Source organism: Podarcis tiliguerta, assembly GCF_965153285.1.
Source record: "Podarcis tiliguerta genome assembly, chromosome: 3".
In the NCBI taxonomy this organism is placed as follows: Eukaryota; Metazoa; Chordata; class Lepidosauria; order Squamata; family Lacertidae; genus Podarcis; species Podarcis tiliguerta.
The window spans coordinates 73,627,907-73,641,374 of NC_139536.1; the positions used below are offsets into that span (position 1 = coordinate 73,627,907).

Consider the following 13,468-nt stretch of genomic DNA (forward strand, 5'->3'; position numbering starts at 1 on the left):
ACGAAACTTTTATGTTGGGGGGGGGGTACAAAGAAAGACCACTCCCGAATTCTGCTAGCGATTGAGCCAGACATGAACTTATGACGCTCTTCACTGTAAATAGTTTGCACCAAAATAAAGCCTGTAAAAGACAGGTTGGAGTCCTGCCTGCTTACTCTTGAGCAACTGCAACAGCCATCTGACAAACAACCTGACCACTCTTGTACATGCATTGGTAACCTCAAGACTTGATTACTGCAACATTCTCTATGTGGGTCTGCCCTTGGGTGTGATCTGGAGACTTCAGGTAATGCAGAATGCCAGGCCTAGACACAAGTATTAAAAAATCTGCACTAGCTTCCCATCTGCTACCAGGCCAGAGTCAAAGTTCTTGTACTAGTGCACATGAATAACTTAGGCCTGGAATACCTTTAGGACTGCCTTAAGGCTGTACATCCCATTTTGCTCACTGATATTAACTGGAGGACCACTAATAGTGGTTCCCTATGGACCAGACGCATGATGAGAAGCCTTCCCTTCAGTGTTGCAGGTTCAACTCTGTGGCACTCCCTCTCATAAGCCCCATCCCTGCTGAATTTCAGACACCTAGTTAAACCTAGTTTTATTTCAGGAGGTAGTGAAAAGTGAGTTATGCATTATAAAAATAAAATGAATTGTATTTTCTCAATGAAAAATAAAAATATTATTACTACATTTAAAGGCTTTGTAGTTGGGTAATCATATAATGCTATTTCCTTCCCTCCCTGTGTTTTCTTAGGAGAACTGATTAACCTTGCTATGTACTGTGAGAGAATAAGGAGGAAATTTTGGCCAGAATGGCACCATGATGATGACAACACTCTGTACGAGTCAGAAGAAAGCAGTGAAGCAAGTAAGACTCAACCGTTGCAGGACTTCAGTTTTTACTCAAGGACAGAAACATTTGACGATGAGGGAACCGAGAATAGTTTTTCGCGAACACCTGACACCGATTACACGGGACATTCCCTCTTCGATTCTGATGTGGACATGGATGACTACACAGATCATGAACAATGCAAGTGATGTGTCTACAAAACGCTTCTCCATCTTTTATCAGAAATGCCACCACCTCCTGGGAATCCTGTCAATTGGCCCAGGTTCTAAAGAGACCCAAATTGGTTGGGATGTGAGACAATGTTGCTTTATGCCATTCATGTGGATCTTTTCAGCATTTTTATTTTTATTAGAACATTCCACTGGATTCTAGAGAAACCATTTTTAATTCTGTTTAACAAGGTGGTATAGTTGACAAGGAAGGTAATGTGTGGGGCCGAGATCACCCCCCTTTTTAAAGAAGAACATTCCAGAATGATATACAGAAACCATCCATAGGCCAAAAGGAAGTATTGAGAAAGGCTGATGTTTGAGCTGATATCTTCCCAGAGACAGGCTTGGTGGAGGGAGGAAAGAGGGGTCATTAGGACTTCATTTCTCGTCTCTACATAGATTGTGGAAATGGTTGAATGGAGTAAACACAGTGAGGGATTATAACATTATCTCCACCCTGCCCCTCTGTGTCCTCCATAAGTTTGGGTGTGCCAAGTGACTGCGTTTCCTCTGTGCACCCGTATGGGGAAGGTTCACCTGGTCCCCAGTTTCACAGAGAAACAGCCAACAGAGACAAAAAGAATGAGGGGTAGTTGTTTTTGCATTCAAAATCCCACCAACTGTTTCCCATCTGACACATCAGCTTGGCAATTTATTTATTTATATTGCAACTTTTTTTTTTAAGGGGTCAGTGCACCAATTTTGCTCTTCAGCCTTATGGATAAAGCCCACTGCCAACATTTCATCACACTTTTGTGTGACTGAGAAGCAGAAGCCAAGTTCAGGTTATGCAGATGGAGAGGTGAGCTATGCACAGAGAAGCAGAACTGATTTTTGAGGACTTGAATTGTTGGAGGTCAAAAGAAGAGGTTTAGTCTTCACCCAAAGACCTTCCTTTACACTTAAAAAACAACAACACACCCTTTCTCTACTACATAAATGAATGCTTGGTTTTCTCTCCTCTCCATCTCTGAATTAGAGGTCTGTTTCTCACTAGGATCCTACAGTGTGCTGCAGCCTTCACTGATGTCCTCCCAGTATACAAGTCTTCCTTACACACAACAACAACAACAACAACAGGCTTTCTGCTAGTACTTAATAATCTTCCCAAGGAGCTTTTAGCAGCTCTTCGGTGGAGCATGCCACAAACATCTAACATCCAGAACATGGTGGTGTGCTGCAGATGTTTGCAAAGGCAACTGGTTTTGTTACAGGACAGGATTCTGAAAGGAAAGGCACTTGGGGCACCAGCTTCTGGGATTTTATATATAAGTATTTATACTCCCCTATTCAACCCTAAATGAATTTCCAGAGCTCTGACTCCAGCTGAGCCCACGCTTGGAGCAGTCTGTCTGTTAGCAAGATGTATTTGAAACCACTCTTTTGCCCATTATTAACCATCTCCCACTTCTTGTGGCTCCATCAGTGTTTGGGTCAGTGTTAAACAATTGTCTGTGTATAAGCAAACTAATGGAGATGGAAAGAAAATGGTTTCTCTCCTTTTCTCCCCACCCAAAGAGAATGCAACCTTACACAGACTGGGCTACTGTAGGGAAGGTATATTGGAGTTTGCAGACTAATTTTTATCGTTTTCTGGGTGCTTTGGGGTTCCCATTGAGCCAGAGATAACTTGAGCTATACGATTCATCTCCAAATGCATATCCAGATGTAATTACGGTATATCCATCTTCATAGTGAGCTGCTCAGTCAGGACACAAGTGTCCTTGCAACCGGAAGCAAGATATGAAACCTCTAGAGATAAACTGGGATACACTGAACCAGGATGCCTGGTCTAATGAATATGTGCTTCTAGTTTACTTATCATAGACCTAATTTTCTAGTTCCTGGAATTTTCTTAGTTGCTATGTGGCCTATTCCTTCTTTGAAACGTAGTTTATGAGAACAGTAGCTACTCTCATTATCCATAAAAAAAATGTTCGTAGGCAGGATATCCCCTTGAAGGTCCCAACACTTAGCTGATGCCTTTCTACAAAGAGAAACAAAAACACTATGGAATGTTTGATGGGAGGTTAACAAGGCCTCTGCTTTACTCTTGCTGGTTCCAAATATGCCTGAAAAGACAGATAAGTTGGTAGCAGCGGCAAAAATTCATTGTGCCTTGTCTGTAACGATGATATTTGGTGATGGATGCCAACTGAGGCCTTAAGTCTTGTGAGCTAGGGAAATCTTGTTGGCCTCTTGGCTTCCTCTGAACTTCTGTGGCTTTCCAAAGGACCAGACACCCAACAAAACACAGGGTTGAATGTCTTTATTTGTATTTATTTATTCCCATATCCTGCTCTTCTTCGTTTTAACTGCTCCCAGTGTGGCTTCCAATCCATATACAAACGGTCCAACTTAAAATCCTCATCAGTACAAATCACTCCCCCAGTGTACCATGGTGGCTGGTGCTGAAAACCACTTAATAAATCCCCAGATAAGCAGAAGAATACCATGATGGTTGATGGTATTGAAAGGTGCTTTGAGCCCCTTCTGGAACAGCTGGGGCTGCCAAGTTTTTAGTGGCTTGTGAGGGTGCTTGGAAGTGTCTTGAATGTGGATGGGGCAGGATTTTCTAGACGGTGCATGTGATCACTCTGCTTCTAAGCTCCATTTGCTCTGTTTGTTCATATTTATTAATATATTGGTTGCTTTTCTATGTCAAAACACACTCAAACAACTTAACACTATGACATATAGATAATGTAAAATTATTGAAACCTATACTTGGATAAATATAGATGGCTAGATATGTTAACAATTAAAAAGCAAAGCAACAACTTGCAGCAACAATAAAATGCACCAACATCCATAAAACCAAGCTCTGTAAGTAATCTTTAATTGGGGAGTGCTTTCAGGTTCCCACCCCACTGTTGCGCTTTCCACAGCAGACCACAGGGAATCACAGAAGTGCTTCACAGAAATAACAGTGGTTTCCACCCCTGCAACAAAAACATCTCAAACAACCACATACTTTCTGGTCTCCAAAATCATAGCACTTTGGGCACACCCTTAGAAAGAATATTCATTATGATTGTCGCCTCTTTTGAATATAGGGTCATACAAAGATTTTGCATTCTTCTCTTTAATGGCTTGAATGAGAAATCACTGCACTGGTGCAAATGTGTTTGAAAATAATTGGATCTGTGTTTGGGTTGTGTCCAGTTGTGTTTCTCAGTTGATGGTAAGACTCCCATCAGTGGACTGGAGAGGGAAGCAATTTTGGGTCATTCTGCCTCCCACTGCACCCCCTCCTAATATTGCGTAAATGTATTTGAGGTGTTGGTGCTAACGTATAAGACCCTACACAGCTCAGGTCCAGGTTAGTTGGGAGACTGCTTTATCTCTTATACACCCAATAGACAGGGGCATCCCCTCCCATTTATCAGGTGCTTACTGGGGTCACACACCTGCCAGGGTGGCTTCCAACTAGATCTTGCAGAACTTTTGCAAGATCCCACCAGAAACCACCAGTGTGCAACCCTGGTGGCAGAAGTGGGCAAGGGCACCCATGGGGACAGCGCCGGGCAGGATTCCACCACCCAAAGCAGCTGCTTCAGTTGGCCTCATGAGCAGACACTTCCAGTAGATCATTGTGGTCTTCTGGAGAGTTTTTTCAGCAAGCTCCCAAGATCACAGAAGCCTGCTCTGCAGTATCTCAAAGCAAGGCTTTTTGTGTGCCTGCCCCTGTTCTGTGGAATAGCATTCCTGTCAAGTTACTACCTGCACTTTATGGAAAACAGTTAAGGACATTTTTTTTGTCCCAACAGGGTTTCAAAGCTGGATAAATGGGTCTTTACCACAAGTGTCCATTGTTTGGGTTTAGTCTTGTTTAATGTATATGTTGTCTTTGTGTTTTTTAATTGGTTTTAAGGATCTCTTGTGTAAATCGCCTTGAGATGCTGGTTTAGAAGCTGATTAACAAATTAATTGGAATATCGATGATGATGATGATAGTAATATATCTTCTTCATAGGTTTGGTGGAGCTTCTAGCACAGTTTTGGATGAGTGCACGAGGGGTGTTTTAAAAAGGAGGTTGAATTGCTTCTCTCTCCATTCTGCAAGCCTTACCATCACCTGAGCAATACTGTTGGGTACAACTCTAAGACGGCTTTGTTTGTCTGCCTGGGGAAAATTACTTGAACCTTTAAAGCAGTTTCTTTTCCTTCTTTCTGTCTATCCAAAGAAGCAGCCTTTGGAAACCTTGCAAGGAAGCTACAAAGGACATGGTGTTATGTCTGGAACCCATGATATTTTTTAGCTGCAGGGTTTTCTGTTTCCCCCCCAGAAATGTGTGAATGTATTTATCACATTGTATGCCTTTTCTTTCTTAGGAACAACTCAGGTTATTTGGAAGAAGCTAAGTAGCCTGTGTTCCCCCCTTGGTGAGGCCAATTGAGTTGCTTGAGTTTAAACTGGATAAGGCAACTATGCATGGACACGCAAACCTTTTGAATACCATAAGTATATTGATTTCTAAGATAAAGAGTTGAAGATCTTGCTTCTATTGAAGAAATATAGTTACTCTCTTTGCAAAAGATGTCTGGCAATGACTGTGACCCTATAAAAAGTATTGAAATTAAAGAGCCAGATCATATTGTAAGTTGTGGTGCTAGGAGATTGATTTGACATTACTTTTTGGTTAGATGAGGCTGTACCACACAGAAATGGGATACATGCAAGATAAGGTTTCAGATATCCCTGTTCTTCCCAAGGAAAAATGTATTCCACACTTATACAAATAGCCAGTTTTTAAAAAGCTGTTTCTCTGAGAGACAGTAATGGGTGCAATCCAATAATCTGGTAAGCCAAACTCGGAGAGACTACTTGGCAAAATATCAATTAGCTTGCTGTATAGATGCACAGTTTTCTTTGAAAAATGTGAGTATTCAAATGCATCAGGAAATTTGACAGCTAGGTTTGTCAAATTGTACAAGTTATACTGCACCCGACGACTTCTTCCTCTCTTAATTTTTCTGTTTTTTTTGTTAGCACAGAATGAACGTTGTGGTTGTCAAGTGGCTCCCTTCTCTCTTTATGGGCCACCAAGGCTGCCAATTTGAGCATTGCACTCTTGACACCTGTATCAAGTGGGTATATGACAACCTTAACAGTCAATTCCTCGCCCTTCCCTCTGCCACAAATAGGAAACAATCTCAAGAAGCAGATATGCATTTGGACCTAAGCAAGAGCATATTGCCAATTTCAACAGAAGGTGTTTACCCAAAGTTAACTAATGTGATTGAGCAACAGCATGTATTTCATGTGTCCTCGTTTCCTTAGATGTAGCAGATTGTAGGGGAACAAGCTGTACCAGACAAAAGCAAGACTGGGCATGCAAGCAGGAGGTCTCAATGTATACCTTACTTGAATCTCTAGTTGATAGCTAGATTTGTTTGTACTCCACAGAGACAAAAGGGAAAGATGCGCAGCATTTAAGAGGTGGCTGTCATTGATGGGCCACTACAGCTGAATACTTATCTTCTGCTGGTGAATGAATCAGTAGATCATACAAGCATAACATATTATTCACCAAAGTGAACCTTTAAGGAGTACCTGGGACTACATAGCATGGGGTTGTCAACTAATTGGCAGGCCACAATACATGCTCCATGATCAGCCTGGGTGGAGTACCAGTTGTGCTGGCCTGGCTAGATCTTTCACTGATGAGTCAAATGTTTCAGTTTTGCTACATTGAAATGGATAGTATATAACAGGTGCCATGCTTTCTTTTATTTTCCTAAAAATGTATATGTGTGTGTGCACACCAGCTAGTCTGCTATGCCCCCCAATCATAACCTTCAGAAGAAGACAGAATATTTATGGCGCCAGGCTTTGATGAAAAGAGTTGACATGACTTGGATAGGAAGGAAGCAGGATTTTAAATGGTTTTTTTTTGGTTTTGTTTTCTTTTTGCCTTAGTGGTGGAAATGTGCGCAGACCTCTGGCTTGACAGGTTTGAAGGTTTGTGCCGGAGGGTTTTCCTTTGTGTTTTTTTGTTGCTGATATTTTGTCAGTGATACAATATGCCTCTCTTGCTCTTCTTTGATTTTGGCATCTAGAAGATGAGTGCTGTGATTGTGTACTGAGCAGGAGATATGAAATGCAATGTGTTTCACGTGTTACTTACTGCTCAGCTTATATGGTGCTACCTGCAGAAGTTGTTTTGGCAAGGGAGGAGGATGTAAATTAATAAATTAGCCCCGTTCTTCAAGCTCAGAAGAGAAAAAGGCCGCATGTGATGTGGTCTATGGGTGGTTGCTGTTGGCTATAGGTGGATGTGACTTGCCTGATACAAACTGGTGGGCCAAATGGAGGTTCCTTGACAAGCCAGATTTAGCTCAGGAGCCAGAGCTTCCTCATTCTGGTCTAAAGCATGGGTCACCAACCTTCAGATATTTCTGGGCTATGAGTCTCATCCTCCCTGACCATTGGCTATGTGGGTTGGGACTGATGGAAGTTATAGCCAGCAACATCTGGAGCGCTACAGCTTAGCCACCCCTGGCCTAAAGAGAGAGTGTGTACACTGGCCCCTGGACATAGTTAAATACAGTGGTACCTCAGGTTAAGTACTTCATTCGTTCCAGAGGTCCGTACTTAACCTGAAACTGTTCTTAACCTGAAGCACCACTTTAGCTAATGCGGCCTCCTGCTGCTGCTGCGCTGCCGGAGCACGATTTCTGTTCTCCTCCTGAAGCAAAGTTCTTAACCTGAAGCACTATTTCTGCGTTAGCGGAGTCTGTAACCTGAAGCGTATGTAACCTGAAGCGTATGTAACCCGAGGTACCACTGTATATATTTTAGAAAATGGCGGCACATTTATTAAACAATTTATATACCTCTTAATACCCCTCGATAGTATAAAATATAAGAAAATACCAATAAGTTCAACAGACCTTAAAAGCAAGTAGCCATCATAAAATTATCGTAATATAGATTAAGATCAACTGCATTTGAGGACAAGTATACATAATGAAATCATACGTTTGTGTAGGTTTGCCTGAACACAAGTTTTTAGCAGGCATGGAAAACACTACAAATGAAGGCACAAAGAAGCTTAGCTGCAACAGAATGACCGGAGTTTGTTACCATGTAGTTTTCTTTTCTCAGTTTACAAATGATAATTGTATCATCTGGCCTTGAAACTGGTGTTGCCATTCATGTTGCATAATATGTATGGTTAAGGGAAACTTCACTGCAGGCTATGCAATGGCATTGCGTAGATGGCATGAAATAAACACGAGAGTGGGAAATTAACATGGTACTGCATATGCACATTCTGTCTCCAGACATCTTGCTACACAAATTGCATCTTATATCTGGTCCAGCATATGTATATTACAAATGAGTGGAACCCTGATGGAGTAGTATCATGTTATCTGTTCTGTATATGTTCACTGGTAAGTCAAGACTTTGTGGTAATTAGCAGGATTTGGGCTGCTGTTCAGTTGCTATTGTTTTTACACTCATTAAAAAGATGAAGGATTCATTGGTTTGTGGCATATTTTTTTATATGGATCAGTCTACTTGTCTGTGCCCTCTTTCAAATTTATTATGACTCCAATATTTTGTTCAGAACAATATGCAGATTTTAATTTTTAAAAACACTGATAACTCCAAGGGTCTTTCTAACCAGGGTATCCAAAAATATTGGGGAAAGAATGAAATGTATGTAGCTGGTGTGGAACAACAAGCTAATGCCCAACTGTTCCCTGTGTATTGTTTTACAGAAATAAGTAACACATTGTTAGAAGACAAAAAGGATTCTATTTGTTATTTTTCATTTATGAAGTTACATGGGGTATCCATTATTTTAGTACTGTTATTACTACTAGTTTATAAAGCCATATTTAAACTTGTGCACTTGAGTGTAACATACCTTTAAACTGTGCACTATGTTGATCAATGTGTGTGTGTAAATATATACATGTGGAAATCTGTATATTTGGTCTCAATGCTATATGTAGTTGATGTTTAAATGTAAATGATAATGAACAGATATCAAATATGTGAGTCCATCTTTGTTCTTCTTGCCTTAGATTTTAAGAAATACCAGTGCTTGCTACCGCCATATTTCTTACCTGTGTGTTACAGGAAATAGATCAGGCTTCCTCAACCTTGGACCTCCAGATGTTTTTTGGCCTAGAACTCCCATGATCCCTAGCTAGCAGGACCAGTGGTCAGGGATGATGGGAATTGTAGTCTCAAAACATCTGGAGGGCTGAGGTTGAGGAAGTCTGATATAGATCATAGGTGGTGGAACCTCAGGTCTGGGGGCTGAATGTAGACACCCCCCAAAATCATGCCTCACCTCAGGTCACACACATTCACCTCAAGTCACATTCTTCACCATTTGTTCTGTAGGCCTTCCTCAGATGTCTTCTTCTTCTTCCCCACCCATCTGGCTGTGTTTTCCCAGCCACTCTGGGTGGCTTACAGCATATAAAAACACATAGTGAAATATCAAACATTAAAAACCTACCGATACAGGGCTGCCTTCAGATGTCTTCTAAAAGTTGTGTAGTTCTTTATCTCCTTGACAACTGCAGGGAGGGTCTTCCACAGGGAGGACATCACTACAGGGAGGACATCACTACAGAGAAGTCCCTCTGCCTGGTTCTCTGTAGCTTCGCTTCTCACAATGAGGGAACCAGCAGAAGACCATTGGAGGAGGACCTTGGTGTCCGTGCTGAGCAATAACATAGTTGTGTAGCATCCTCTGACTTTGTTATGGCTGAAATGTTGACTATTCCAGAAAGGTAAGTGTTGTTTCTATTGCTCTGCCCACTTTCTCCTCAGGCCCTGCCCATCACCAATAGGTTCCTTGCTATAATATAAAACAAATTTCTGGTTCCTGCTGCTGTTGGTTGCAGAAAGAGAGAGAAGTGCAATAAAAAAAAAGTGTTTATTTTTCATGATCTGAGTTCTAGAATCCGTTTATACACTTGAAATTGCATTGGTTTCTTGGTGCCCTTTCTGTTTTGTAGGCATCTCCTATAGCAGCTGCTTTTGGCCATTACTGGGGGACAGAATACCTGGCTGGATATAGTGTTGGATGGGCCAGTAAAATGTTTCTCACATATTCCTTCGCACTGCAAGATTGCTTGCTCTTACAGTTAAAGTATTTATAAACATATCACAGGAGAATTACCAGTTGAATACCCATTTCAACCTGAACTCCCTTTGTATGTCCCCACCTCCCAATATTGTGCAAACTTTTCTGGCATACATTTTTGGGCAATCCATTCTAATTTGGGCTCACATCTGGGTTTGGGATTGAATCTGCCCTGATTGCTCTGGTGGTGGATGACCTCAGCTGGGAGAGGGACAGGGGACTCTGTTGCCCTTAGTAGATCTCTTATTAACTTTTGATATCAGCCATGGTATCCTCCTAGACTGACTGAGATGGCCTACAGAAGCTCTCAGAAGGTAGTATTGGGTGAGTGCTTCTCACCCCCCCGGGCTGTTGTGCTATGGAGTACAACAGGGCGCTATAATATCTCCAATGCTATTTAACATAAAATATACAGTGGTACCTTGGGTTAAGTACTTAATTCGTTCTGCAGGTCTGTTCTTAATCTGAAACTGTTCTTAACCTGAAGCACCACTTTAGCTAATGGGGCCTCCCACTGCTCCTGCACCGCTGCCGCGCGATTTCTGTTCTCATCCTGAAGCAAAGTTCTTAACCCCTACGTACTATTTCTGGGTTAGCAGAGTCTGTAACCTGAGGTGTCTGTAACCCGAGGTATAGTTTGCTTGTATAGCTTGTATAGGCAAGCTAGAGGACCTTTCTTGAACGAAGAAGTAGGAGCACCTGGGACTTTTAATAGTTTCTCACACGCAAAGCCCAGTGCTTAGTTGGGCACTACAGATAATCTTTATATTGCTAATGACCATGCTGCTTTAATGAGGATGTTTAACTAGAAGCTAGTTTCTGTGAGCCTAATCAGCAGGATCCAATTAAGTACCTGTAGTTCCATAACCTGTCACCATCTTGCAATTCATTATAGAAGAATAATAGGATTGATATACATCAAACTAAAAAGTGGCAGGTTCACACCCGTATCCCTGTAAGTCCTGCTCTCCCTAGGATTGTTTTTGATTCCCACAAAAGTGCTATTTTGGGGTGCTACCATTAAACATGGTTTACCGTGGGTTATGACCCTTCTATGTGATTGTCCCATTACTCCTGACTGTGTGGAAAGGGTTTCAAATCCTCTCAATCTTCTGCATGGCCTTGCAACATTAAGGGCCATAATGACCAAAAAAGATAGGCTACATAATACCCTGAAACAATTTTATGTAACCAGCTCAGTTCCCTCAATATGAAGGGACGTTTCAGGTCTCCCCTGTTCTTCCAGATACAGTGAAATGTCGGTTCCCAAACATCTTCGTTCTCGTATGTTTCGGATCCCGAACGCCAAAAACCCGGAAGTTAATGCTTCCATTTTCAAACTTTTTTTGGAACCCAAATGTGCAACGCGGCTTCCGTTGAGTGCAAGAAGCTCTTGCAACCAATGGGAACGTTTTTGAATGTTTTGGAAGCCGAACAGGCTTCCGGAATGGGTTTAGTTCAGGAACCGAGGTTTCACTGTATCCCTAAAAGCCTCAGGGCCCCAATAATGGAAAATATTGCTTATATACATACATCATTTTATTTGTATGCTGCCTTTCCATAATTAAAACTATGCTCAAGGTGGCTTAGGTAAAGGTAAAGGGACCCCTGACCATTAGGTCCAGTTGTGACTGACTCTGGGGTTGCAGCGCTCATCTCGCTTTATTGGCTGAGGGAGCCGGTGTGCAGCTTCCGGGTCATGTGGCCAGCATGACAAAGCCGCTTCTGGAGAACCAGAGCAGCGCATGGAAACGCCGTTTACCTTCCCGCTGGAGCAGTACCTATTTATCTACTTGCACTTTGATGTGCTTTTGAACTGCTAGGTTGGCAGGAGCAGGGACCAAGCAACAGGAGCTCACCCCGTCGCAGGGATTCAAACCGCCGACCTTCTGATCGGCAAGTCCTAGGCTCTGTGGTTTAACCCACAGCGCCACCCGTGTCCCTTAAGGTGGCTTACAACATAGCAAAATTACATCATTACAAACATAACAAACGTAGTCACAAATAATAAATAAAAGATCAAAAAGTACCCAACCAAATTAAATAATTTCCACATAAATCATAATAAGATCTAAGATAAAGAGAGTTTGATGGATGGTAGCCCTACTATTCTTTTCATTCATTCATTCATTTATTTATCACATTACATTTATATTATGTTCCTCTTCATATAACTGAATTCTCTAGGCAGTTCACAGACCATTAATCAATTGTAGCCCTCAGTGATCTATGCCTCAGAACATTTAGGGATATATCTTTTTTTAAAAACGAAGAAAGGTTTCTTCCACTGTTGGTTTCTATACTTAATGCAGAGCAAGCCAGAAATGTAGGTGTCTTTTACAGCAAGCCGAGACGTGGGGTGGAATACCCTGGCTCCTTAATGGCATTTGTGTCTCTTTCATCAACCTGTTTCCCATCTGACATGTGAACTAGGACATGGATCTGGATTGCAGGTAGTGCAAATATTGAATGAGGACATAAAGACCTTACTCGGAGTGGGAAAATAGCCAGTTTCAGTGTCCAAAGACTTAGACCCCATTGAGTTTAGAAGTACACCAGTGTCCTCAAGTAGCTTGAAAGCACTGCAATGGCCCTGAAGTCTCCATTACTTTAAGCTTAAAATTGCACGATCACATACAGAGTTTAGAAAATCTGTAGCTATAAAGCAACCACATAGTTATAGCTGTTGCAGAGCTTAAAAGTGGATAATGATGAAGACTGCTGCACTGGGGGTGATAAACTGTCAAGCAGGCAGTCTTTAAGCTGAAGTTGTTATATAGTGGCTTTGTGCTCTTCATGGCACAAGTTTGACCTAAATATGCAGAAAGGAATCCATCGTTTGTGGTTTTACTCTGTAGTAGGATAGTATTCTGTAGGAACTTTAGATCTATTTTTTAAAACTATTAAAATTATTCTACAGTAGGGGTGGGCAAATTTGCCACTAAGTTTCCCATTTTTTCAATCTGAAATTCAGTTCTCAAATTGCTGTGAAAATGTGGAGGGTGTCATGAAAATTCATTAGTATTTTGTGCAAATTTCTCCTAACAAGCACCTCTTTGTATGTAGTTTTGACTAATACACTTTTTTTTTGCAAGAATTTCCCCCTGACAATGCATTTTCCTATGTTGTATGTGCATTTTGTGAACCTATCCCCTTAAATACATGAAGTTTTGTATGTATTTTTTGGTTGGTGAACTGCTATCGCCCACTTGTGGATCATGAGCCACCATTTGTAGGCCAGTGGCCCAGATGATCAAAAGATGTGCACCTCAGCATAAAGCAAA

General features: G+C 41.6%; 1 protein-coding gene across 3 annotated transcripts in view; it reads left to right on the forward strand.

The window, feature by feature from the left end:
• The window catches only part of FAXC (failed axon connections homolog, metaxin like GST domain containing), a 30,016-nt gene extending 20,938 nt beyond the window's left edge, over positions 1-9,078 (forward strand). For all 3 annotated transcript variants that reach the window (XM_083433537.1, XM_083433539.1, XM_083433538.1), the window contains one exon: positions 758-9,078. In XM_083433537.1, the coding sequence (XP_083289663.1) occupies positions 758-1,044 (287 nt within the window). In that variant the 3' untranslated portion in view covers positions 1,045-9,078. The remainder of the gene's footprint in view (positions 1-757) is intronic.
• Positions 9,079-13,468: the final 4,390 nt, after the last annotated feature.